This window comes from Mesocricetus auratus, unplaced genomic scaffold (assembly GCF_017639785.1).
Source record: "Mesocricetus auratus isolate SY011 unplaced genomic scaffold, BCM_Maur_2.0 Super-Scaffold_4256, whole genome shotgun sequence".
Classification (NCBI taxonomy): Eukaryota; Metazoa; Chordata; class Mammalia; order Rodentia; family Cricetidae; genus Mesocricetus; species Mesocricetus auratus.
The window spans coordinates 47589053-47612820 of NW_024429182.1; the positions used below are offsets into that span (position 1 = coordinate 47589053).

General features: G+C 45.2%; 1 protein-coding gene and 6 non-coding genes across 7 annotated transcripts; 5 read left to right on the forward strand and 2 right to left on the reverse strand.

Moving 5' to 3' along the window:
• Positions 1 to 629: 629 nt before the first annotated feature.
• Positions 630 to 1565, forward strand: LOC101822791 (olfactory receptor 4D9-like). The gene has a single exon (XM_005063257.1). It carries the CDS (start codon positions 630 to 632, stop codon positions 1563 to 1565), a length of 936 nt encoding a protein of 311 aa, XP_005063314.1.
• Positions 1566 to 12498: 10933 nt separating this feature from the next.
• On the reverse strand, positions 12499 to 12571 carry Trnav-uac. Its single transcript has one exon. It is a non-coding gene; the product is annotated as a tRNA-Val (tRNA).
• A 284-nt stretch (positions 12572 to 12855) lies between these two features.
• On the reverse strand, positions 12856 to 12928 carry Trnav-uac. The gene has a single exon. It is a non-coding gene; the product is annotated as a tRNA-Val (tRNA).
• A 681-nt stretch (positions 12929 to 13609) lies between these two features.
• Trnar-ucu lies at positions 13610 to 13695 on the forward strand. Its single transcript is given in 2 exon segments — positions 13610 to 13646; positions 13660 to 13695. It is a non-coding gene; the product is annotated as a tRNA-Arg (tRNA).
• Positions 13696 to 14104: 409 nt separating this feature from the next.
• Positions 14105 to 14187, forward strand: Trnal-uaa. Its single transcript has one exon. It is a non-coding gene; the product is annotated as a tRNA-Leu (tRNA).
• Positions 14188 to 15299: 1112 nt separating this feature from the next.
• Positions 15300 to 15372, forward strand: Trnak-uuu. Its single transcript has one exon. It is a non-coding gene; the product is annotated as a tRNA-Lys (tRNA).
• Positions 15373 to 22751: 7379 nt separating this feature from the next.
• Trnak-uuu lies at positions 22752 to 22824 on the forward strand. The gene has a single exon. It is a non-coding gene; the product is annotated as a tRNA-Lys (tRNA).
• The last annotated feature ends 944 nt before the right edge of the window (positions 22825 to 23768 follow it).

Consider the following 23768-nt stretch of genomic DNA (forward strand, 5'->3'; position numbering starts at 1 on the left):
TTACTCTGAAAAAAATACCTGATTATTTTATACATTAAAATGTTTGCAAGCAATGACATTTTCTGACTTACTTATATATTAGCAAATAATTAGGTATGAAACTCGAGAATTAGATTTGTGTGGTCTCAGCTTCAAAGGAAACTAAAGCAGGAAAACTAGCAAAATAATTCAGTGCTGATGGAAAGAAGTCCAGGAAAATCCAGAGTGTTCGGTGGTTAGAGAAGGGTCAGAGGTCAGCCTCAAGAAGGACAGACTATGGAGTAGAGGGAGTATAAAAGTACATGAACACTAAAGATAACCAAACCCAGGGCCAGCAAGGTGACTCAGTGAGTTAAGGCACTTACCACTAAACTTGATAATCTGAATTCAACACCCAGGACCCACATGGTAGGAGAAGAGAATTGACACCCCATAGGTTGTCCTCTGACCTCCAGCATTGTTCTTTGGCATGCAACCATACACACACACACACACACACACACACACACACACAGTAAACGTAATAATTTTTTAGAACAAAATAACACCCAAAGCACAGTCATATTTTTTGTTGTTTTTGATGATGTACTTTTCCATAACAAAATTATTTCCTCTCCAGGTGACAGAAGAAGTAAAAGAAACATGAGCCAATGGAACAGAAAAATTACAGCAGGGTTAAAGAATTTGTCTTTGAAGGACTGACCCAGTCCCAAGAGCTGAGTTTGGTCTTGTTTCTTTTCTTGTTCTTAGTCTACACAGCAACTGTGCTGGGAAACCTCCTCATCATGGTCACTGTGACCTGGGAATCCTGCCTCCACACCCCCATGTACTTCCTGCTTCGCAACCTCTCGATCTTGGACATCTGTTTCTCCTCCATCACAGCTCCAAAGGTCCTAGTGGACCTTCTTTCAATAAGAAAGGCCATCTCCTTCAATGGCTGCTTCACCCAGATGTTTTTCTTTCACCTGCTTGGTGGGGCAGACATTTTCTCTCTCTCTGTGATGGCATTTGATCGTTACATGGCCATCTCCAAGCCACTGCACTATGTGACCATCATGAGTAAGGGGCGGTGCACTGCCCTCATCGTGGCTTCCTGGATGGGGGGCTTTGTTCACTCCATTGTACAGATTTCTCTCTTACTCCCACTCCCCTTCTGTGGACCCAATGTTGTTGATGGTTTCTACTGCGATGTACCACAGGTTCTCAAACTCGCCTGTACCAACACCTTTGCTCTTGAAGTCTTAATGATTTCTAACAATGGCTTGATCTCTACCCTGTGGTTTGTCTTCCTTCTGGTGTCCTACACAGTCATCATGACAATGCTGAGGTCACACACAGGAGAGGGCAGAAGGAAAGCCATCTCCACTTGCACCTCCCACATCACTGTGGTCACCATGCACTTTGTGCCCTGCATCTATGTCTATGCCCGGCCTTTCACTGCCCTCCCCATGGACAGAGCTGTCTCCATCACCTTCACTGTCATCATCCCTGTCCTAAACCCAATGATCTACACCCTGCGGAACCAGGAGATGAAGTCAGCCATGAAGAAACTCAGGAAAAGACTGGGAACCTCTGCAAAGGACTAGATACTAAGTTTCCAATTAGAAAAATCAGAACTTAAAGACAGAAGACCCCAATCAATAGACCATGTTGAGGCTGGTGTTTATCTTTACTGTACAGTGGAGGCCTCAAAAGCTAGAGACAATTGTCTCTCTAGGTGAGTATGATGACAACATAGAGCCTTAGACATAATTCTTGTCAACTTTTGAACTGGAGAGCTGGCTCAGCTGCTAGAAGTCTTGCTGTTCCTGTTGCTGCCAAGGATCTGAGTTCAAGTGTGAAATCTCACATCAGGCAGCTCTCAATACCCATAATTCCAGCTCCAGGAGACCTGATATTTCTAGTGTCTGACAGACCCAGACATACACATGCACATAATTAAAAATAAAATTAAATGTCAATTCTTAGGAACTCAAATGCTTATAAGACTTAGACACCTTGCTTTACTGTTAAGAAAATGAAATCCAAGAGAAAGTTAGGTCTTATGGGGGGGGGGCAGTTTACTGGTTTTTGATTGGTTTGTTGTTTTCTGTGTAATGTTAAGAATTGAACTTGTGAGATTTTTTTTCCTGTCAAAAGTGTCTAACCCACCAAAGGCCAGTATTCTATAAACCCCCCTATCTAATGAAATCCCTGTATATCTGCATATTTGCCCACCATCCCTGAGACTTCACTACCACATCTCCTTAAGATGATTACGAATTAGCCAATCACATCAGATTAGGAGGTCATGTTCCCACCAATGGGAAGAGACACAGCCACCACCATTAGCATAAAAACTAACTGAAGTCTCATGCCCAGTGTGCTTGTCTGTTCCATATTTGCTTATGGCACACTTAGGGCTGGAGAGATGGCTCACTGTATCTAAGAGTTGTGGTGCACCCATTTTACAAAAAGAAATTACCTTACTGGGTTGCCTTGACTTCTTTTATGTGGTGTGTGTGTGTGTGTGTGTGTGTGTGTGTGTGTGTGTGTATGTCCAAGAATATTCTTTTCCAGCAAACCTATGGCGCCACACATGGGAGGCGAGTGCTCTGCCCCATAGGTTATCTGTAGCCAATTGTGACTCTTGAATTGTGTCTGTGCAATGTATTGTCCAGGCAACAATCAGTAAATGACTTTCAGGGAACCTGGGGTAAAGTTAATAAAAGCAGTCACGTCTCCTCATGTGGAACTAGTTTTCCTTTGGAAGATTTCTGCTCTATTTTCCTAAGGAAGCTCCCAAAGTTCCCCTTTAAAAGATGAAAAGGAATTCAGATTTCATGAGAAGCCCAGCTAGAACTGATATATCTCACTCTGAGATTAGTACAGATTTTATTACTCCTGCCATCTCAGACACACAAACTCACGAATCTGAAACAAACTCACAAAAAGTGGTGGGGAGGGAAACAGAAAAGAAAAAGGAAAGGAAAGAAGAAAATTTTCTTCTCTGCCGCAGTGTCATGAAAGGCACTTGGTTGCCCTCACCTGACCAGACAGTACATACTGTGAGGTTTCTGGTACTTAAAAATTCATCACTTTACACCATTTGGTTCTGAGCAGCCTTCCAGGAAGAAAAGAATCCCACCCTGCCCACGAATCTGCGCCTGACAAGAAAGAAGCAAAGCTTTCAAAACCCTCCTTTCTGGAGGCTGGAAACCCGGCTGTTCTTCTGGGGGACTTGGGTTCCAATCCCAACACCCACATAGCAGCACAGAACCATCACTAACTCCTGAGCCACTGTCCACATCGACAGCTCAGTCTGTGGTCCATGTTGAGATCTTTTGTCTTCAGCACCTTCTCCTTAATGTAAAGAAATAGAGAACAAGATTTAATTCTAAAGCCAGGCAGGCTGGTTCTTGCCTTTGATCCCAGCACTCAAAGGACAGAGGCAAGTGGATCTCTATGCGTTCCAGACCAGCCTGGTCTACAGAGTGAATCTGAGACTGTCCAAGGCTACACAGTGAGACCTTCTTTCAAAACACACACACACACACACACACACACACACACACACAAATTAATTCTAGCAACCTTATCTGCCAGTTACATTGCTAAATGGTTTTGGTTTTTTAGATGTATTAATTTTATTTATATCAGCGTTTTGCCCACATGTGTATCTGTATCATGCTGTTGTACTTGGTGCCTGTGGAGGTCAGAAGCAGGCATCAGATCCCCCTGGAGCTGGAGATGATTCCGACCGCCATGTGGGTGTGGGGAGTTGAGCAATAAGGGCATCAGGTCACGGTGGCCCACGCCTTTAATCCCAGCAATGAAGAGACAAGGGCAGGCAGATCTCTGTGTTCAAGGTCTACAGAGCTAGTTCCAGGACAGCCAGGGCTGTACAGAGATACCCTGCCCCCACCCCACCCCACCCCAAAAAAAAGACCAATAAGTGCTCTTAACCACTGAGCCATCGCTCCAACCCCTTCAAGTTCTTTTGATAGACAGTTAAGACAATGAGTTGGGAATTATTTTTTAATTATTAAATTAATTATTTTTCGATCACTGTGATAAAACACCACAACCAATAAAACTTAAATAAGAAAGAATTTATTTGGGGGTACAGGGGGAGAGGGGAGGGAAAGGGAGCTGGGATTGATCTGTGAAGCAATGTTTCTAATTTAAATAAAAAATGATTTTTTTAAAAAGAATTTATTTGGGGCTTCTGGTTCCTGAGGAATAAGAGTTCATGACCATCAAAACAGAGAAGCATGGCAGCAACCAGGCATCTTGGCAGAAACAGCTCAGAGCTCACATCTCAGCCCACAAACAGGAGACAGAGCAAACTGGGGATGATGAAATCTCAAAGGTCACCTCTAGTGATATATTTCCTCCAGGAAGGCCATACCTCCTAAGTTCCCCCAAACAGTGTCACCAAGGGGGGACCAGGTATTTAAAGAATTTGGGAGGACATCTTATTCATACCACCACAATTATTATTCTTTGGCAATTTCATACATGAATATAATGTGCTTTTACCATACACACTCTCATTATTGTCTCTTAGCCCGTCCCACTGACCACTTCTCAGCACATTCTCCTCTTGCTCTGATATCTCCTTCCCTCCCTCTCTCTTCCTGTCTCTCCCTCTTGATTCAGTTAGTGTTGTTTGCATAAACATGGGTAGACAGTTATTTATAATACTGGTGCATGGGTAAATAACCATTGGCTACACCACAGAAGCAAAGTATTCCCCCTTTCTAGGTAGCCATCAACTGCCAAAGGGTTCCCAGGGAGGGGTGTCTCTCAAGCCCCTCCCTCATTGAGATGGTTGGAATGAGAATGGCCCCTATGGATTCATACATTTGCAAACTTGGTTCCCGATTAGTGCTTGGAAAGGATTGGGAGATGTAGCCCTGGAGGAGCTGTGTTACTGGGGGTGATATTTCAAAAGATGTGCTACATTGACAGTTTTCTCTCTCTCTCTCTCTCTCTCTCTCTCTCTCTCTCTCTCTCTCTCTCTCTGTCTCTCTCTCTCTCTCTCTCTCTCTCACACACACACACACACACACACACACACACACACACACACACACACACTTTCTCTCTAGGCCTCCTCTTGTTGACCAAGAGTGAGTTCTCAACTATTCCCACCATCATGCCTTTGCTCCACCATCATGGGCTCAAATTAAACTCTTTCTTTTATACATCGCCTCCCTCAGTCATGGTGTCTGTGACAGCAACAGTAGTTAGTACAGCCACCCATAATGGAATACTGAAGGGGGAGAGAGGAGAGGAGGGGGAGAAGATGACACATGTGAAGGAGATGGCCAACGAGCATGGCTTCATTCACTGGCGCAGTTTAATGACTCCTCCTGCTCACCAACCTACCTCTGAGCTTTCCACTCAGGGAAGACCTCTCTTTTGATAAATTACATGTCAAAATGAATGTAAAAATAAATAACTCTCAAGGTTACAGCTTCAAGCAAATCAAAACAGAGAATGGTCCCATCACTCCAAAAACGTTCCCCATGCCACCCTTGCAGTGAATACATTCTCCCTCACCACCCTCTTCACACACAGACGAAATGCTGGAAAACTTTATTCGAGACTATAAGGACAAATGTGATAATTGCCCCAGCAGAGCAGACAGAATGGACTCAAGTCTAAACACAGACAGGAAATTGTAGCCTAGAAGCAGAATTGAAGGAGGATGCTATTGGGCACAGTTACCTGAAGGGGACAGTAAGGTCAGGGCACCCTGACTGAGCTGACAGAGAGGAGTCATATTGTCAACATAGCAGAGTCTAGACTCACCTAAGGGACAGACCTCTGGGGTGTCTGGGGAAGAGTTTAGGCAAGTGGGAAAGAATCAGCCTAACTGTGGGTGTCGACATTCCATGAGCTGGGATCCCAGAATGAACAGATGGCAAAAGAGCTGAACGCTAGCATTCACTGCTCTCTTCGTCACCATTCTCTTCTTCTCGACTCAGGGTACAACCCGACCAACAGCTTCACACTCCTGTCACCATGACTTCCCCACCATGATGGAGCCTTCCCTTCCTGCTGCTTCTTGTCCCAACCCGCAGGACATTCAACGTGGGTCTGGTGGACACCTAGGAGAAAGATGGAGGACAGGGGATACAGGAATGGACGCCAAGACAGGATTCTGATCAAGGTGACAACTTTATTTCATCACAAGGGGATTTATATAGGAGAACTGAGGAGGGAAAGGCGGAGGATGTGCTTGCAGCTGCAGGGGCAAGAGGTCAGTGGAAGAGGTGGTCTGCTGCGTTGCCTGGCTACCTAATCTACAGGGCAAGAGGTCAGGGGTAAGAATTCCTATGTTGCTTGTTAACCTGACAGCAGGGTCCGATCCTATCTATTACAATTTACTACTGCTCAGGCCTATCTCCTGACGACCTTGTAGTTTTTCCAATTAAGCTAATCTTTAACTGACTGGTAAACCCCAGGCTTGTTACTTGGAATATGCTTTATGTCAGAAGGGGTGGCAGGGTGGTCTTAGTGTCACGTCTTCTCTATGAGTACGTGATACAGCCTAGCTGACTGATGGCTGGAGGTCCCTGACACTTCTGTCCTGTCCAGTATTTTGTTACAGCAACAAAACAAGTAAGAAATACGGCGACTTAACTGGATTCTTCCTGGAGGCAGGGCAAGATGATTAGGTTTAAAAGTGGGTGGGTGGGGCAGGACAGAAGGGGCAGAGGTTGAGAATGCTTGCTGCTCTTTGGGAGGTTCCCAGTACCCCCCCCCACATCAAGTGACTCACATCCACCTGTAGTTCCAGCTCCCGGGGATCGGACATTCTCTTCTGCCTCCCGGGGATCACACATTCTCTTCTGCCTCCGGGGGATCCACATTCTTTTCTGCCCTCCATGGGGTCTGCACACAGATGAAATCTGGAGTGGGAGTATTGCACATGAGCCAAATTTACAGGATTATTGCTAGAACTGGTCTGTTTATTTACAGGCTAAGGACAGAGTGGAGCCCATGTGTCTTAGTTACTCTTCTATTGCTGTTAAGAGACACCATAACCAAGGAAACCTGTAAAAAGAGAGCATTCAATTTGAGACTCATAATTCCAGTGGCTTAGAGTCCTTGAGCATCATGGCAGGGAGCATGGCAGCAGGAAGGCACTGAGTTACTCAGGATTATTGGAGCAATAGCTGAGGGCACACGTGTGGAGACAATGACCAGGAGGCAGAAAGAGAGCCAACTAGAAATGGCACAGGTTTTTGGAACCTTAAAGCCCACCCCTGGTGACACACCTACTCCAACAAGTCTTCCTAATCCTTCCCAAATAGTTTCACCAACTTGGGACCAAGCATTCAAACATTTGAGCCTATGGGGCCCATTGACGTGGAATAAGTTTTGTACACTGTGAAGACGTGTCTTTGCCAGGCTGCCTACTGATTGGTTTGATAAAGAGCTGAATGGCCAATAGTTAGGCATGAACAGGACAGGTGGCACTTCCAGGCAGACAGAAAGGAAGAGGAGATGAATCTAGGCGTGGGAGAGATGCCAGAGGAAACAGGAGGTGCAAGATGGAAGGGAGGTAAAAAGCCACAAGGCAAAATGGAGATTAATATAAATGAGTTAATTTAAGTTATAAGAGCTAGTGGGACAAGCCCAAGCTATAGGCCAAGCTTTCATAATTGACAATAAGCCTCCGTGTCATTACTTGTGAACTGGCAGCCTAAAGAAAAATCCATCTTCCTTCTCTTTTTTTTTTTTTTAATATTTTATTTATGATACAGTCTTCTACCTGCATGCCAGCAGAGGGCACCAGAGGGTGGTTGTGAGCCGCCAGAACTCAGGCCCTCTGGAAGAAGTCAGTGCTCTTAACCTATGAGCCATCTCTCCACCCCCCCCTCCTTCTCTTTCCTTCATGGTGTCCTCAGAGAGGTGAGAGACTTCATTTTTCAAGTACACAAATGAAAGTCTTTTAGTATATAGATCTTTGTGTACTATTGAACAATTTTTTGCCTGACCAATAATCACTAAGATTTTTCTCCTGTACCTTCTTAGAAGTAATACCTGATAGCTTCTGGTTTCACATCATTGTCTCCTTCTTTTTTGAAGTTTAAACAGAAGTCTCTGGTAAGGCATTCTCGCACAAGTAAATTTGTACTCTGCTAGAAAACCTTCAAAGGCAAGATCCAAAAAGGCCCTTTCTTTGTTTGATGAATAAAACTAAATTACAAAGGAACTTGAATTAAAGTTACTTCATAAGAATATCAAACTTTTAAATAGTATTTAAAAGTATTTGCCTCAGAAACACATTCGATTCAAGTATGTGAATGAAGGCCTCTTACAGACTGGGGTCTCGGGAACTGTTAGACTGTCTCTTTGTCCTAACTTAGTCAGGATTCTTTAAGCCACTTCTACAATAGATCTCGAGCCTTGACAGCAGAAAACTGAATGAGAGCTGGAAGAAAGGAGTGACCCAGCCTAGTGACCCAGGGTTGGAAGTCCAGAAAACAATCAGGGCCAGTCAAAGCCACCCTGTCCTGAGTAGGTGATAGGAGGCCTTTAAGAATGACAATGGGGCCGAGAGAAGTGGTTCAGCTAGTTAAGAGCACTGACTGCTCTTCCAAAGGACCCAGGTTCAATCCCCAGCACCCACATGGCTGCTTATACCTGTCTGTAACTTTAGTTACAGAGCTTCTGACACCTCACACAAACATACATGCAGGCAAAATTACCATGAACATAAAATAAAAACAAATTATATATTTTTAAAAAATAATGACAATGGGGTGGGGGTGGCAGAAACAGTGGAGAGATGGTTCAGTGATTAGGAGTTCTTGCAGAAGACCCAGATTCAGTTCCCAGTACCCACATCACAACCATAATTCCAGTTTCAGATGATCCAATGACCTCTGCTGACCTCCACAGGCACCAGGGATGCATCACACACACACACACACTCACACACACACACTCACACACACACTCACACACACTCACACACTCACACTCACACACACTCACACTCACACTCACACACACTCACACACACACACACGCACACTCACAGAGAGAGAGAGTCAAAACAGTCATACAATTGAAATAAATATAAACTAATATTTTTTTGTCTTTTCAAGACAGGGTTTCTCTATGTAATAGTCCTCAGTGTCCTGGGATTTACTTTGTAGACCAGACTGGCCTCAAACTCACAAAGATCTGTCTACCTCTGCCCCCCTGCACTAGTTGCTACATTTTGACCAGTTGTGGTTTTCTCTAATAGTCTTCATTTGCTTTAAAGACAAGCTTCTTTGATGATGGGGAAGAGCTGCACTAATCTGTGGCTATGAAGATAAATATTAGAATGTGACTGAGAAACACAAAGTTCTAGTAAAGTGATAGGAGTAGGCTCTCCTCCAAGAGTCGTGACCTAACTAGACCCAGGTACAGTTTCAGAGGCTCAGTCCATTCTCATTATGGTGGAACACAGCAGCGTGCAGGCAGACATGGAGCTAGAGAAGGAGCTGAGAGTGGAGAAGGCGATGCATCTTGACCCCACAGACAACAGGAAGTGGTCTGCCACAATGGGTGTGGCTTGAACGTATATGAGCTCTCAAAGCCCACCCCCACCAGTGACACACTTCCTCCAACAAGGCCATACCTCCTCTAATAAAGCCACACCTCCCAATGCGCCACTACCTATGAGATTATGGGGGCCAATTACATTCAAACTACCACAGGGTCCCACCTCTAGACAACAAAACTACAAGCAACTAATGACTGCTGAGAAAGGGAGAAATAGTCTCCCCAGGAACAGGGGAAGGAATGTTATATTTTAATTAAAATCACACAAAGAGGGCTGGAGAGATGGCTCAGTGATTAAGAGCACTGACTGCTCTTCCAGAGGTCCTGAATTCAATTCCCAGCAACCACATGGTGGCTCACAACCACCTTGAATGAGATCTGGTGCCCTCTGCTGTCATGCAGGCAGAAGAATGTATACATAATAAATAAATAAAATAGTTTTTAAAAATACACAAAGAAAGAAAGAAAGAGTAAAGACCAAGAGAAAAGAGAAGCCAATGAAATATCAGCCCATCACACAGTTAGCAGTTTCCAAAAATGTCTATAACGGAAAAGCCCAATGCTGTACTCAAACTGTCATAAGTGTGCCTGACAAAATAAGGACAACAGTGTTAACTTAGTGCTGACTATGTGGACATTGTCAGTTCACCAAGTCCTCTCAAGAATCATACAGGAACTATCCCCCATCCCCAGTCCTTGACAGAGAGAGAACCAGACACACAGCAGGCCCGTACCTGGTTATGAACTCTTCCCAGGCCATATACCCAAGAGAAGCTGACCAGCCAAGTGCTAAGATAAGTGACTAGGTCGCCTTCACGTATCCACACAGCCCCCTCACCCCCAAGGTTCAGGGACACGGCAGACGAGGGAGCAGGAAGAACACAGGGCTGTGCTGCTGCCTTCAGCGCGTGACTAAGTCATTGCACTCACGTGTGACAGCAGTTTATCAGGGCCTATCGATACCCTGCCCGAACCGCCCCGCTAAGATCCTCCCCACCCCAGCCTCACCACTAAGACCCCACCCCAACCCCAGTCCCAGGCTGGGACAGGCTTTGCAAACACATTTCCCAGACTTGCCTTTGTCTTTGCATTCTATTTCTGATATTCTCTGCCAATACAGAAATTAAAGTTTTTGACACCATCAAATTTGTCATCCTTTTATCATTTGCAGGCTTTAAATTTTTCCTGCTTGGAAAATTCCGCTCTATTTTAAGATTATGATCTAAAAACTATGCTGCTTGCTCCTGTCGACCATGTACAGAAATACTTCTAATGTTTCGATTTTTGGTCCATGTGAAAGTTCTGTTACCAAGTGCACCATAGGTAGACTCACCATTAGCAGACACCCACAGCTAAGCACTGCGCTGAACTCCTGGAGTCCAGTTGTAGAGGGAGGAGTGATGAGCAAAGGGGTCAAGACCATGCTGGGAAAACCCACAGAAACAGCTGATCTGAGCAAGTGGGAGCTCACGGACTCCAGACTGATGGCTGGAGAACCTGCCTAAAACTGAACGTGGGGCCAGTGTATGGGGCAGCTGGCAGTGGAACCAGAATTTATCTCTAGTGTGTGAATGGGCTTCTTAGAGCCCATACCTTATGGAGGGATTCCTTGCTCAGCCTAGCTACAGCGGGGAGGGCCTCGGCCCTGCCCCAAAAGATGTAACAGACTTTGATGATTCCCCATGGGAGACCTCATCCACTGACGGACGGTGGGATGGGGAGATGGTGGGGGGAATGGGAGGACGGGAGGGAGAGGGAACTGGGACGGGTATGTAAAATAGTATTCTTAGAATAAAAATTAAAAGAAAGAAAGAAAGAAAGAAAGAAAGAAAGAAAGAAAGAAAGAAAGAAAGAAAGAAAGAAAGAAAGAAAGAAAGATGCGCTTTGCAGAGCTGTAATAGGGATACTTCTAGGAGATAACAAAAGAAACTTGTAGCAATTAAAAATGAGGGAGGATTTTGAATTGCTTCCCTTGTGCCTGACATTTCTAAATAAGTACTTTTGTATCAGTAAATACAGTATGAAGCCAGCGGGTTTGTAGTTAATCAGCACTGATGGTAACAACTTTCTAAGTCTTTAAAGAGAATTGTAGGCGTGCTCCATCACACAACAGAGGCAAGTTTTTGGTTTTTTTTTTCTTTTTTGTTTTGGTTTTTTTGTTGTTGTTGTTTTTTTGTTTTTTGTTTTTTGGGGGTTTTTTTGGTTTTTTTTTTTTTTTTTTTTTTTTTTGGTTTTTCGAGACAGGGTTTCTCTGTGGCTTTGGAGGCTGTCCTGGAACTCGCTCTGTAGACCAGGCTGGCCACGAACTCACAGAGATCCGCCTGCCTCTGCCTCCCGGGTGCTGGGATTAAAGGCGAGTGCCACCAACTTTTTAACTTTCTTCTTACTTATTCTTTGTGTCTTTCACATCTTGTGTCTCGATCCCATTCGTTTCCCCGTTCCTTTGTATCCGCCCTCTGCCCCTTGCAACCACCACCCAAAAAAATAAAATTTAAGAGAAAAAAAAGAAAAAGGGAAAGAAAAGCAAAAAGAAGAAAAGGAAAAATCTCGTCAGGGAAGCCGTAGTGTGACACGGTGAGTAGGTCCGGCGGTCCGCGAGAGGACTGCAGCACCGCATCCTCACCACGCCTTGAGGATGGGGCGGCGGGTGTCAACCCAACGCCAGCCCGGCCGTCTAGCCCGGGAAGCAACACAGGTGACCCTCGGCGACCCGCAGGACCTAAGACAAGGGTGAAGCCGCGCAGGCGCAGAGGCACCCGGAGAAGCCATTCACCACCTGCACTTCCCAGAAGAGAACACGAGGGGGCAGTGTCACTGGCTCCGGGTGCTGAACAAAACCTAAGGAGAAAGGCAGAAACCTAAGGAGAACTGACTATTTCCTATGCCAGACACAATTAGTCATTACCGGGAACAGAATGAAACTGAAACCGCAACATTAATAAGGAATCATAAGAAAATGGTATATGGTTCCACTGGGGCTCGAACCCAGGACCTTCTGCGTGTAAAGCAGACGTGATAACCGCTACACTATGGAACCACGTGTTGCGAGACCCCTCTGAGGGTGAATAATGAAAAGATTGTATGTTAATTGCAAATGGTAAAAACTGGAAATTATGAAATGATTCTCAGAGAACTTTCGAAATTATCCCGTATTTTTTTCAACACTGGAAGAAAAACCCGCATTTTTCAACATTGGGAGAAAAAAGAGAAAACAGCTTTCAGCAGGAGCCACAGACACCGCTGAGATGCTACCCAGGCAAATTCAGTAACACAGGGGGGCTGAAGAGATCCCTCAGCGAAAAGTTAACGCGCCTCACCACGTGGTTCCACTGGGGCTCGAACCCAGGACCTTCTGCGTGTAAAGCAGACGTGATAACCACTACACTATGGAACCGGGCGAGAGCACTGCTTGTCAGATAGGCTAACAAGCCTCAGAGACTCTGACGCGATGGCGCTACGGAACATGAGGTTTTTGTGTCCTGCGCCGAGAAACTTCAGGACCTCGGATTTTCTAGCACCGCCGCTCTGCTCTCTCCTCGCTGCACACCGCACTGTTAATATGGAGGGGAGACAAAGAGAGAGAGAGAGACAGAGACAGAGACAGACAGAGAGAGACGAGAGAGAGAGAGACAGAGACAGGACAGAGACAGAGACAGACAGAGAGAGACGAGAGAGACGAGAGAGAGAGAGACAGAGACAGAGACAGAGACAGACAGAGAGAGACGAGAGAGAGAGACAGAGACAGAGACACAGAGATGCAGACAGAGAGACAGAGACAGAGAAAGAGACGAGAGAGAGACACAGACAGAGACACAGAGAGAGAGACGAGAGAAAGATTGGCAGAGAGAGGACAAAGACAGGGAGAAAGAGAATAACAGAGAGATAAAGAGAATGTCAGAGAAAGAGAGACAGACAGAGAGACAGAGACAGAGAGAGACAGAGAGAGAGAGAGAGAGATGTGTGTGTGTGTGTGTGTGTGTGTGTGTGTGTGTGTGTGTGTGTGTGTGTGTGTGTGTGTGTCCTCAAGTCGTCACTCCTGCTCTGATGTAGATAGTACTAAGATGAGGACGTATCTGGCTCTGTGGCGCAATGGATAGCGCATTGGACTTCTAGACAGATGAAGGAATTCAAAGGTTGTGGGTTCGAGTCCCACCAGAGTCGCTTTTATTTTAGTAAGAAAGGAAGAACCAAATAGAGTTAGGCAAAACAAAAAATGAACCAAAATGCTTGACCGTTTCAATTCTCCTGCCTGGCGCACCCATTGAGATAGGAAAGGGAGTTTATCGCAGTTGGTCCCTGAGCCCACCGACGTGGAGTGAGCAGGACTCTTTCCACTACTACCGGAGCGTTCCTCTTGATCTCCTTCCACCATCAGCCACACTCCCGGTGTCTGGGGAAATGAAGAAATGAGCGAAGTGTACTCATAGTTACTAACCGCCCTCCCTTTGTGACTTTATATTTCAATGTTTTGTTTTATAAGAGTAGAAAATCGCTTTAGTGCTCTTCAGAAACTTTCAAGGCTCGCGGGGTTGTCCCAGTTGCTGATAAATTAAGGCCGGTTCCTCCATGTACCAGAATGGCCGAGTGGTTAAGGCGTTGGACTTAAGATCCAATGGATTTATATCCGCGTGGGTTCGAACCCCACTTCTGGTAGATGTTCCTTTTTCTTTCCCAGCCTCCTACGACGTCGGACACAGAACGGAAGACACAAGGAGTCGCGCAGAGCAGCGTCCACTCTATTCAACACTGAACTCTCCAGATCCAGCTACGTGCCTGGTTCTTTTCTGATGGCTAGAGTTTCTAAGTAAAATATTTTAAAAGGAAAAAATAAAATAAAAAGCAAGGTCCTTCCCCATGAGGCGTGACAGAAGCGAGAAGCAGCAGAAAAATAACCAGGAGGGTTGGGTGTGTGGTGGCTCAGCAGACATCCCGCGGAGATGTTTGGTTAGCCCCGGAAGGGTTAGGATGTCTGCGACACCGAGAGAGTCGTGTGGCCTCGTGTGGTCGTGTGGTCAGTTCTGGGGGCTGACCCTTGGGTCTGCGCCGGGAGAGCCGGAATGGATCTGCCTGCTCTGGCTCGCTCAGCGCCGACTCCACGGCCTTTGTGAAGCAAGCTCTCCAGCAAGACGCGGAGTCGGTCCGGAGGTTTGGAAGGCAACGTGCCCGAGGTTCGTGATTCTCCCGAGGCTGACCCTGGCCAGGCAGCCCCCTCCAGGGGTCATGGTGCTGGCCTTTTCCGTTGAACTTAGTTACAGTCGACAGCTGATGCTTAGGGTCCCACACGTTCGTTTGTGACAACTACCTAGCTCGTTTGTGATTATCCAAATGAGGGTGGAGGAAGGGGAGGGGGTTCCCACAGCGGACCAAGTCTGGGTCTTTGCAGCCGCTCGGACTCAGCATACGCTCAATAAATGTCAAACACAAACCGAACCTCAAATTATGCATCCATACTGCACCCACAAGACGCTCTAGGGCGCCTCAAAAAACAAGACCGAAATTAGAAATGTCTCCACCAGCTCCAGAAGCCATACCAGAGCGTCCTCTTCGGAGGCCTCACGCACGATGGATCTCCAGTAATTTTAGTCTTACGTGTGACCAGAGAGAAGAAAGACGGAATTGATTTCACCACAAGCTTGTTCATCTCGATTTTGAAGAAAAAGCAAAAGACTAAGGGTTTTCGACGACTACTTGCAAAAAAAAATTGAACTCTAGGCCTAATTTTTGCTGGGGATACTCTTGGAGAAAAAAAGAGGCACCCGCCAAGAGCCCGGATAGCTCAGTCGGTAGAGCATCAGACTTTTAATCTGAGGGTCCAGGGTTCAAGTCCCTGTTCGGGCGGAAGTTGTTTTAGACTTCCACAAATGGGAAATAACAAGTGTGCCGTCCTTTCACAGCAGGGTCTAACTATTACCCAGTCTTACCACAGCCTTATGACTTGAATGTAGTTAATTATGAGCCAGTATCGCCAGTATCTCCCTGAGATGACAGAGTTTTAAAAACACTTAGAACCTCACCAAGAGTGCTGACCACCATTAGCACAAACCAATGTCATGCGCAAAAATTAAAGAAATTGGAAAAACGTACAGTAAAATTGGTGCTTTTACAATCTTTTGTTTCTAACTTAAAAAAGATTATTAAGTCTTATAATAAAATAATAAGACTAGTATGTAGTGATAATCTTGTTTGTACAAATAAAACTTGCCTGCAGATCGGAGGGCGGAGCTAGCCACCAGCTAACCACACAGGTCTGGAGGTCTGTACAGACAGGAAGAGTAATATATATGGCTGGCTGGAGAGAGGAGGTGATAGGGCAGGAGGAGACAGGAGCTCTGTCTGTTTCTGCTGGGAAGTTGAGTGGGCAAGGTGCCTGTGGTTTTGCCCCTTTGTCTCTTTGGTCTCTCGGCATTTTCCCCTATATCTGACCCCAGGTTTTTATTACTAAGACCTAATAGAACTCACACTACACTCGTAAAAGAAAATACTTTAGGTTTAAAAAGTCAAAAACTTATGAAGGCTTCTTTGTGGGGGGAAAAAAAGAGCATTAAAAGTAGGGCTCAAGAAGTAACATACGGGCTGAAGAGATGGTATATTTGCAGAATTAACATGATAAGGGCTGAAGAGACGGTATATTTGCTTACAGTATTGGCTGCTCTTGAAGACCTGGGTTCACTTCCCAGCATCCACATGTCAGTTCACAACCATCTATAACTCCAATGTCCTCTGCAGGTTCAGGCATTGTGCACTGAAACATATACAAATAAAACATTTAAAAAATTTAAAGCAGCTCAGAGTTATAAAAATAAAAGAAGAACTGGGGCACCATGGTTGATTATTACAGGACTGAATAAACATACTGACAAATATTCAACTGGTAACTGAGTCTACATTTCCAGGAAGTGGTAGAATTAAGTAGGCAGAGAGAGAAGGGAGGACCAGGGATAGAAGGGATAGAATAAGAAAACTAGCAAAAAAAAAAATCTTCAAGATGAAAAATGTTAAACCTTTGGAAGTTACCAGCATAAAATATGAAAAAAAGTTTCCCATGCCTACTGATCTTTAGATGTCATAATATGCCAGAAATGTATTATTCCCTTGCAATCTATATTTTACACAACATTCTCAAATTGTTCACTATCTTAAAAAAGAAGAAAGAAAACTGCAGACACCTAGTATATTAGTTAGGGCTTCTCTGCTGCAGAGTCGAAACATCATGACCAAAAGCAGCTTGGGGAGGAAGTGATTTGTTTCCCCTCAGTTTCATCATCAGAGGCAGCCAGGGCAGGAACTCAAAAGGGTAGGAACCTGGAGGCAGGAGCTGATGCAGAGTCCATGGAGGATGCTGCCCACTGACTTTTCTTCCTCGGCATCTCAGTTGCCTTTCTTACAGCACCCAAGACGACTAGCCCAGGGGTGACACTGCCCACAATAGGCTGGGCCCTCCCACATCAATCACTAGTTTGACAAATGCCCTAAGGCCAGTCTCATAGAACCATCTTCATAACTGAAGTTTCCTCCTCAGATAACGCTAGCTTGTGTCAAGGTAACATGAAGCTAGCCATCACACAAATTTAGTAAATTTAAAACACAGCAATTTTGCTAATAAATGAAGAAAAACTATATACTAAGATATAATAGAAGAAATTAAAGACAAATGATACAGATTTAGTTGAGACTAATCTATAACTTGAAAATATTATGAGGACATGGGTGTAAAAGGGCTGAAAAGGAAAATCTGTTCCTTTTTTATTATTTATTTATTTGGTGGTTTTTTGAAACAGGGTTTCTCTGTATTACTTTGGCGCCTCTCCTGGAACTCGCTCTGTAGACCAGGCTAGCTTCGAGCACACAGAGATCCCCCTGCCTCTGCCTCCCGAGTGCTGGGATGGAAGGTGTGCGCCACCAATGACCAGCTCCAGCATTAATTTCAAATGCCATGAAGAAAATATACTGTCTAATTTGTGAAATTTCATCATTTGTGGGATGTATCTCAATTTCAATCGACTATTTCAAAAATATTTGAGAATGAATATAAGGTAATTGTAGTTCAAAGAGAGCTTGGTGGCACACAGCTGTAATTCTATCATACAGTATATAGAAACACACGTGGGGATTTAAAGGCCTGCCTGGGCTACAGAAAGATTCCAACTTGGAAATAAATAAATAAGTAAATAAATTAGTGGGCTGGGGATAAGGCTTGGTAGTAGAAAATTTCTAGCATTCTCAAGGCATTTGAGTCTTTGCTCTCCAGCACAAAAAGAGAGGGGGGGTGTGTGCAAAGATATTGAGAGGGAAGACAGAGAATTAATCTTAGTATGTTGTATGCCAAAAACATGTATTCCTCCAAAATGTTCCTCTGATAAAATGCTAGGAATTGACACACTAAATGCCATGTTTCAGTGGCCCCCTTTTTTAAGAGTTTGTCCCTCCCTACTGATTGATAATAGGGCTGATAGGAAGGTATCGAAACCAAAACGTGCTCTGTTGACCCAGAAGAGCCGGAAGCCAGTCCCCGGGCTACTGAGTCAGCCCTGGCATTACCTAAGACTACTGAGTCCTTGGAGGACTGGTGTCCCTGCCGGTGAATTCTGGCTGCTTCTGCAGGGAGCTAGAGGGCCTCTGGGAGTTTGGCTATAAGGGGTCCAGTGGTATGGGTGTGCCCTTACTAATGAGGAAGCCCCTTTCCCTCCAGAGGACAGAATGGGTATAGGTTATTAAAAAGGCATATTAAGAGTCATATAGATATCAGCCCTTGACCCTTGGCTATCTGAAGTGCTCTAGTCAAGGCGATTAATTCGACCTTTTGTGAAGAGGTTCCTATTAGCAGGCGGGTTACTTCAACCGTTACAGTGGAAGTGACCGCTGCATACGCCACCTGGCGGTTTTCTGGTCTATCTACAAGAGAACTTCTGTCAACAAACAGGGTGAGTTGGAGGTTTGTTAAGTGGTAGGTCTAGGAGACCAGGCGGGAGTGAGCGGAGAACCTCCACAGCCTCTAGGCAGGAGTGTGAAGAGGTTTCAGGGAGAGGCGAAAGGGAGTAGGGTTGCAGGGCTTAGGGCAGGATTGGAGGCCAAGGTAATATGGGGATTTTCTAGAAAAAGTCAGTGAAAGACTTGAACTCGTGAGGGTCCAACGAGGGAGAGAAGAATAACTCAGAAGAGGTCTGAGAGGTGGTGGGGGGAATATACCGTGATTGGCACGACCAGGGCGATCTTGAGAGCCTCACGGGTGAGTTTAGCGGCTGCTGACAGGGCTCTCAAGCAAGGCTGCCATCCACAGACGGTGAGGTTAAAAAGTATCTTCAGTTCATCTGACCTCAGCGTGAAACCACAGAACAAACATCTCCTCTAGTGTCCCTAAATCTCTCTTTAATTGTTAATATTCTGGGCACTCACCCACCTGCGGGACAGGGAATCCCTATGCCAGCGTAAGTGGGCTGTGCAAGCTAGCTAGCTAGGCACACTGTGTCCAGGAGGAAGACGGGGAAGCGACCTTGGAGTGCAGGAAGATAGCAGGGTCTGCTATTGGAACCAGGGGCAAGTGCTATGGAAACGCAGATCTAGAAAATGTCTTGGTCTGGGGTGGAAGGGCTGCGTCAGGAACCACCTTGCCACATTCTTAAGCACAGTGTAACCCTATGGGAGGTGCTCTTGTCACTCAGGCCTCACTAGCCAACCAGGCCCTCCAGGCGAGCTGCCAGTCGCAGTGACGCAGGGCAGGGCTCTTCCAGGGCGCCATTCTCAGGCTTGGCTTTGAGGATGAGCTGGTGCCAGTGATTTTGTGTTGTGATTGCTGCTGCAGGGAGCTGGGCGGAGTGCCCGGGCAAGTGAGGGGCTGCTGTCCCCAGAAAGGGAGGAGCAGGTGGTGAGGTGCGGGATCCAGTGTGGTGGGTCCTCCCCGGATCTGGGTGGGAGGGAACCTGTAGCCAGATTCCCTATCCTGTGAGATCCCATGTGGTCCTTGCAACTCCCTGGACCCAGGGTCAAGCCTCTGAATAATTTTGCTCTGTGGGCTTCATCTGCTCAAAGTACTGGGAGCAGGGAGCTGTGTGTAGAAACATCTTTCTAGTCAACTTCAACATGCTTTTAGTGCATCCATGGAAAACAGGTTGCCAAACTCGGAGAGGCCTAGTTTCACCAGTATCTTCTAGACATACAGCGCTTTGTATTTAACCTTTAAGTGTAAGATGCATTTATTGTTAATTTTTTTGGAGGTTGTAAAAGGCATTTCATGTGTTGGGTAGCACGCCACTACTGCACCGTGATGTAGAATTGGGGATATAAAGGATTTACCAATGCTTAGGAAATAGTAGGTCACACTAAGTAGAATTTAGCTGTGGGAAGACTGCCTCTTAAACATCCAAAGGATAAGTATATGCTAACCAGCATCCTTGGGGTGCTAGGATACACATCTGTTCATCAGGATTACACAGATATTTGACTCCAAACCATTACAAAGAAGCTACACCTGATTTACAACCAGCCACTAGGCCCATCCACATATTGAGAAATAGGCCTCTAACAAGCTGCTTGAGGAGGGTTACAGGGTCACAACCAGCCTTAAGGCCTGGTGGCCATCAAGTTCCAGTTTACTTCTTGAGAAAAGCATAGTTCTGCCAGATGGGCAATATGACACAAGCTGACAACTATTTGAAAAGTAAAACACTGTTGTGTTAAGGACTTGCCTGATCAATCAAGGCTTTTATTTAGGCCTGAGGGCTGGGAGGAGGAACATTCTTGGAAGAGCTAGTGACAAGCCTGTGGTCTAGGCCTGGGGAGCTTTCCCTAAGAGCCTGATATCGACAGTAAAGCAGAGCTATTTCTCTAAAATCAGGAATATGCTTGGGAGAGCTGGTAATGTTCAGGGGCCAGAGCCTTTGTGGAGGGTTGCTTCAGATCCAGAGAGCACAACTGTTCCCACCATATGGAGCTATGGTTGTCAATCCCAAGGTCACCCTGTGTTCCCCATTGTTTGATTAGCCTACTCCTGAATTTGTCCCATTGAATGACAGTTTCTGTTAACTTCATAAAAGTCTCCCATTTCCTTCCATTAACCCCCCAACTAATATACAGAAAGCTATTCTTCTTAAGAAGCCACCCCAGCTTTTGTCTCTTCTACCTTCTACTTGTCCTATCTTTCTCATCCCCTGTGACCTTCACCACAGGACCCTGTACTGAAGAATCACCTGCTGAAATTATTCTGGGAATATCTTTGCTGTGTAAGTCTCCCAACTGCCTAAGTGTCTACACTGGCAAGTTGCCCGTCTTTATTTAAATTGTTCGAAGTGTAACCTGGAGCATGAACCTAAAAGACACTTAAGGATGACAGCATATATGGAATGCAAAATCTAAGCTGGCTCCTCTTTGAGCATTACCTGGAGATGGATGCATGCTATCATTAAAGAAATTTTTTCTCTATTAATCTCAGCGTGAAGTGATTTCTCAATCAGAAGGCATTCTAGAACAGCTGCTTTTCCGTCCTGTTAGAAAAAATGTTTCTGGCCGGGCGTTGGTAGCGCACGCCTTTAATCCCAGCACTCGGGTGGCAGAGGCAGGCGGATCTCTGTGAGTTCGAGGCCAGCTTGGTCTACAGAGCGAGTTCCAGGACAGCCTCCAAAACAATACAGAGAAACCCTGTCTTGAAAAATCAAAAAGAAAAGAAAAAAAAAAAAGAAAAGAAAAAAATGTTTCTGAAACAAGCTCTCTTATGTTGACTCAGGTAGCCTTGATTCCCAGCCAGTCTGTTGCTCTTCAGGGCAATGACCTTGCTGTTCTCTGTATCACACCTTCAAATTTCTTACATTAAGTGACTGTACCACCTCAGAGTCTTAAAATTATCCATTTGAGTCATGTAGTTGGATATCCAATGCAGTCACAGGAAACAGATTCACATATGGAACATGGCTTCTGTCTTCAGACCAAAATAGGAGGAATAGTTTTTTTGTGTACACTTTGGTGATATATTATTTATGGTTTATTAAAGCTTGCCTGAGGATTCAGAAAGGAAAGTCAGCCTCAAGCAATAGATGGATCTCTGTGAGCTCAAGGCTACCCAGATCTACACAGGATTGATCCAGTCCTAAAGAGAAACAGCTCACACAAAGATGATCTCAGCACCTGTGATTGCACGCCTTTAATCCCAGCACTAGAGGGGTATAAAGGATAGGAGCAGTGTCTTCAGTAGTCAGTATCAGGGATTCATTCTCCAGCCACATTGAGGATAGGAGGACATTGAAGTCTCAGGATTCCCCAGCCATGGTGAAGAGAGGTTACAGTCTGAGGTTTAGTGGAGCCAGGATTGCCTTTCAGCCTGAGGTAGAGTAAGAGCTAGTGACCAGCTGCTTTGCTTTTCTGATCCTCAGCTTGAAAATTGAACCCCAATGTCAGTCTCTGGGTCTTTATTTATCGTGTTATAGTACACTGTGGTGAAAACAAGGTAGGCAATCAGCTGCTCGAGTCACCATTATAAAAAAGGATCTGATTGTGGTGGGATGGGGGTGGTTCTGTAATTTCCCAGCATGTTTTAATTCATGTCACATGAATGATCACAGGCCAGATTCTGTGGATGTACTATTTGGGAATGTTATCTTGAGCCAGTGAATATTGAATTTGCAAATAGGCAACTATCCTATGAAGATATATTCAATACTGCTTGACACAGTTACAATCAACCCAGAGGTTTGAGAAACAAGCCATTGACAGTAACTCTATGTGTCAGGTTACAGATCTCAGCAGCCAACAAGTGCATATGGGCAAAATCAATAACATTTTCTTTAAGCACACTACTGCTCTTATCTCTATTTGTTTCTGTTCTCTAATGTTTCTGGGTCATTAATAGTTTCATTCCTTTTCTCCCAAGTGCTGTTGATTATTGATTTCTGTGTGGAGCAATGTCTCCTGTAGTTTAGGCTTGCCTCATGCTATATAATTGAGAATTGCACTGAACACCCAATCCTGCCTCTGCTGCCCAGTGCTGGATAGACAGTCCTAAAACTCCTTCGAAGCTGGGCCTTGACAGCTCAGTGAGCAGGAAAAATGGACCAGTTAATGTGTGTCTGCCAGTCTCTGACTTTTGGGGGGACATACAAATGAAGAGGGACCTGTGCAAGAATTGAGTTCACTGACCAACTTTAAGTTGATGTAAAGACAGTGCAGAAAGGGAGAGGCAGGAAGGAGAGAGCTTTTTTACCTCAACAGTAGTCAAGATAGGCAATGAGTGAGCCCGGATAGCTCAGTCGGTAGAGCATCAGACTTTTAATCTGAGGGTCCAGGGTTCAAGTCCCTGTTCGGGCGCTACTGTTTTCTTTGGGCTGGAGAGATGGCTCAGAGGTTAAGAGCACTGACTGCTCTTCCAGAGGTCCTGAGTTCAATTCCCAGCAACCACATGGTGGCTCACAACCATCTACAATTCAATCTGGTGCCCTCTTCTGGTATGTAGGCAGAACGCTATATATGTAATAAATAAATCTTAAAAAAAAAAAAGGGGGGTGTACCATTGTGTCTGCTTTAAAAAAAAAAAGATTAGCAACGAGAAATCATGTAATCAATTTTAGATGATCCATAAATGCCCTGACTGGCCATTTCTTGGGGTTCACATGCCAGAGCAATCAATAATCTAGGGCTACTGAGATTACTGTAGTTTACACTTGTTCAACCAATATAGAAGATCTGGTTAACCTGACCCTGCTTAACAGAACTATTATTTTAAGATGTACAGCCTTGGTTCTGGAGAAATGGCTCAGAGGTTACCAAGCATTGGCTGCTCTTCCAGAGATCCTGAGTTCAATTCCCAACAGCCACATGGTGGCTCACAACCATCTATAATGAGATCTGGCGCCCTCTTCTGGCATGCAGGCAGACATGATAAATACATGTATAGCCTCATGGCCTGTTTTTCTTTAACAGTAGTTACACAGTGACAACTGTTACTGTTTGAATGCGACCTGTGTTTAACTGCAGGACTTCCCAGCTCCACTGGACAATCTGTGTTTGTACACAAAGGACTGTGTGCTTTGGAAGAGGAACAGGAAGTGTTTCCCGACCTGCAGGACACTCAACGTGGGTCTGGTGGACACCTAGGAAAAAGATGGGGGGCAGGGGACCAAGACAAGAGTCTGATCAAGGCGACAACTTTATTCATCCCAAAGGGATTTTTATAGGGGAATGGAGGAGTGGAAGTTCAGTGGGATGGGTAGGTCATCCTGTGTCCTCTGGTAACCTAACTGTAGACTCTAACT

Excerpts from the sequence above, each read along its gene's own strand:
- LOC101822791 (XM_005063257.1), top strand. The coding sequence starts at position 630 with ATGGAACAGAAAAATTACAGCAGGGTTAAAGAATTTGTCTTTGAAGGA.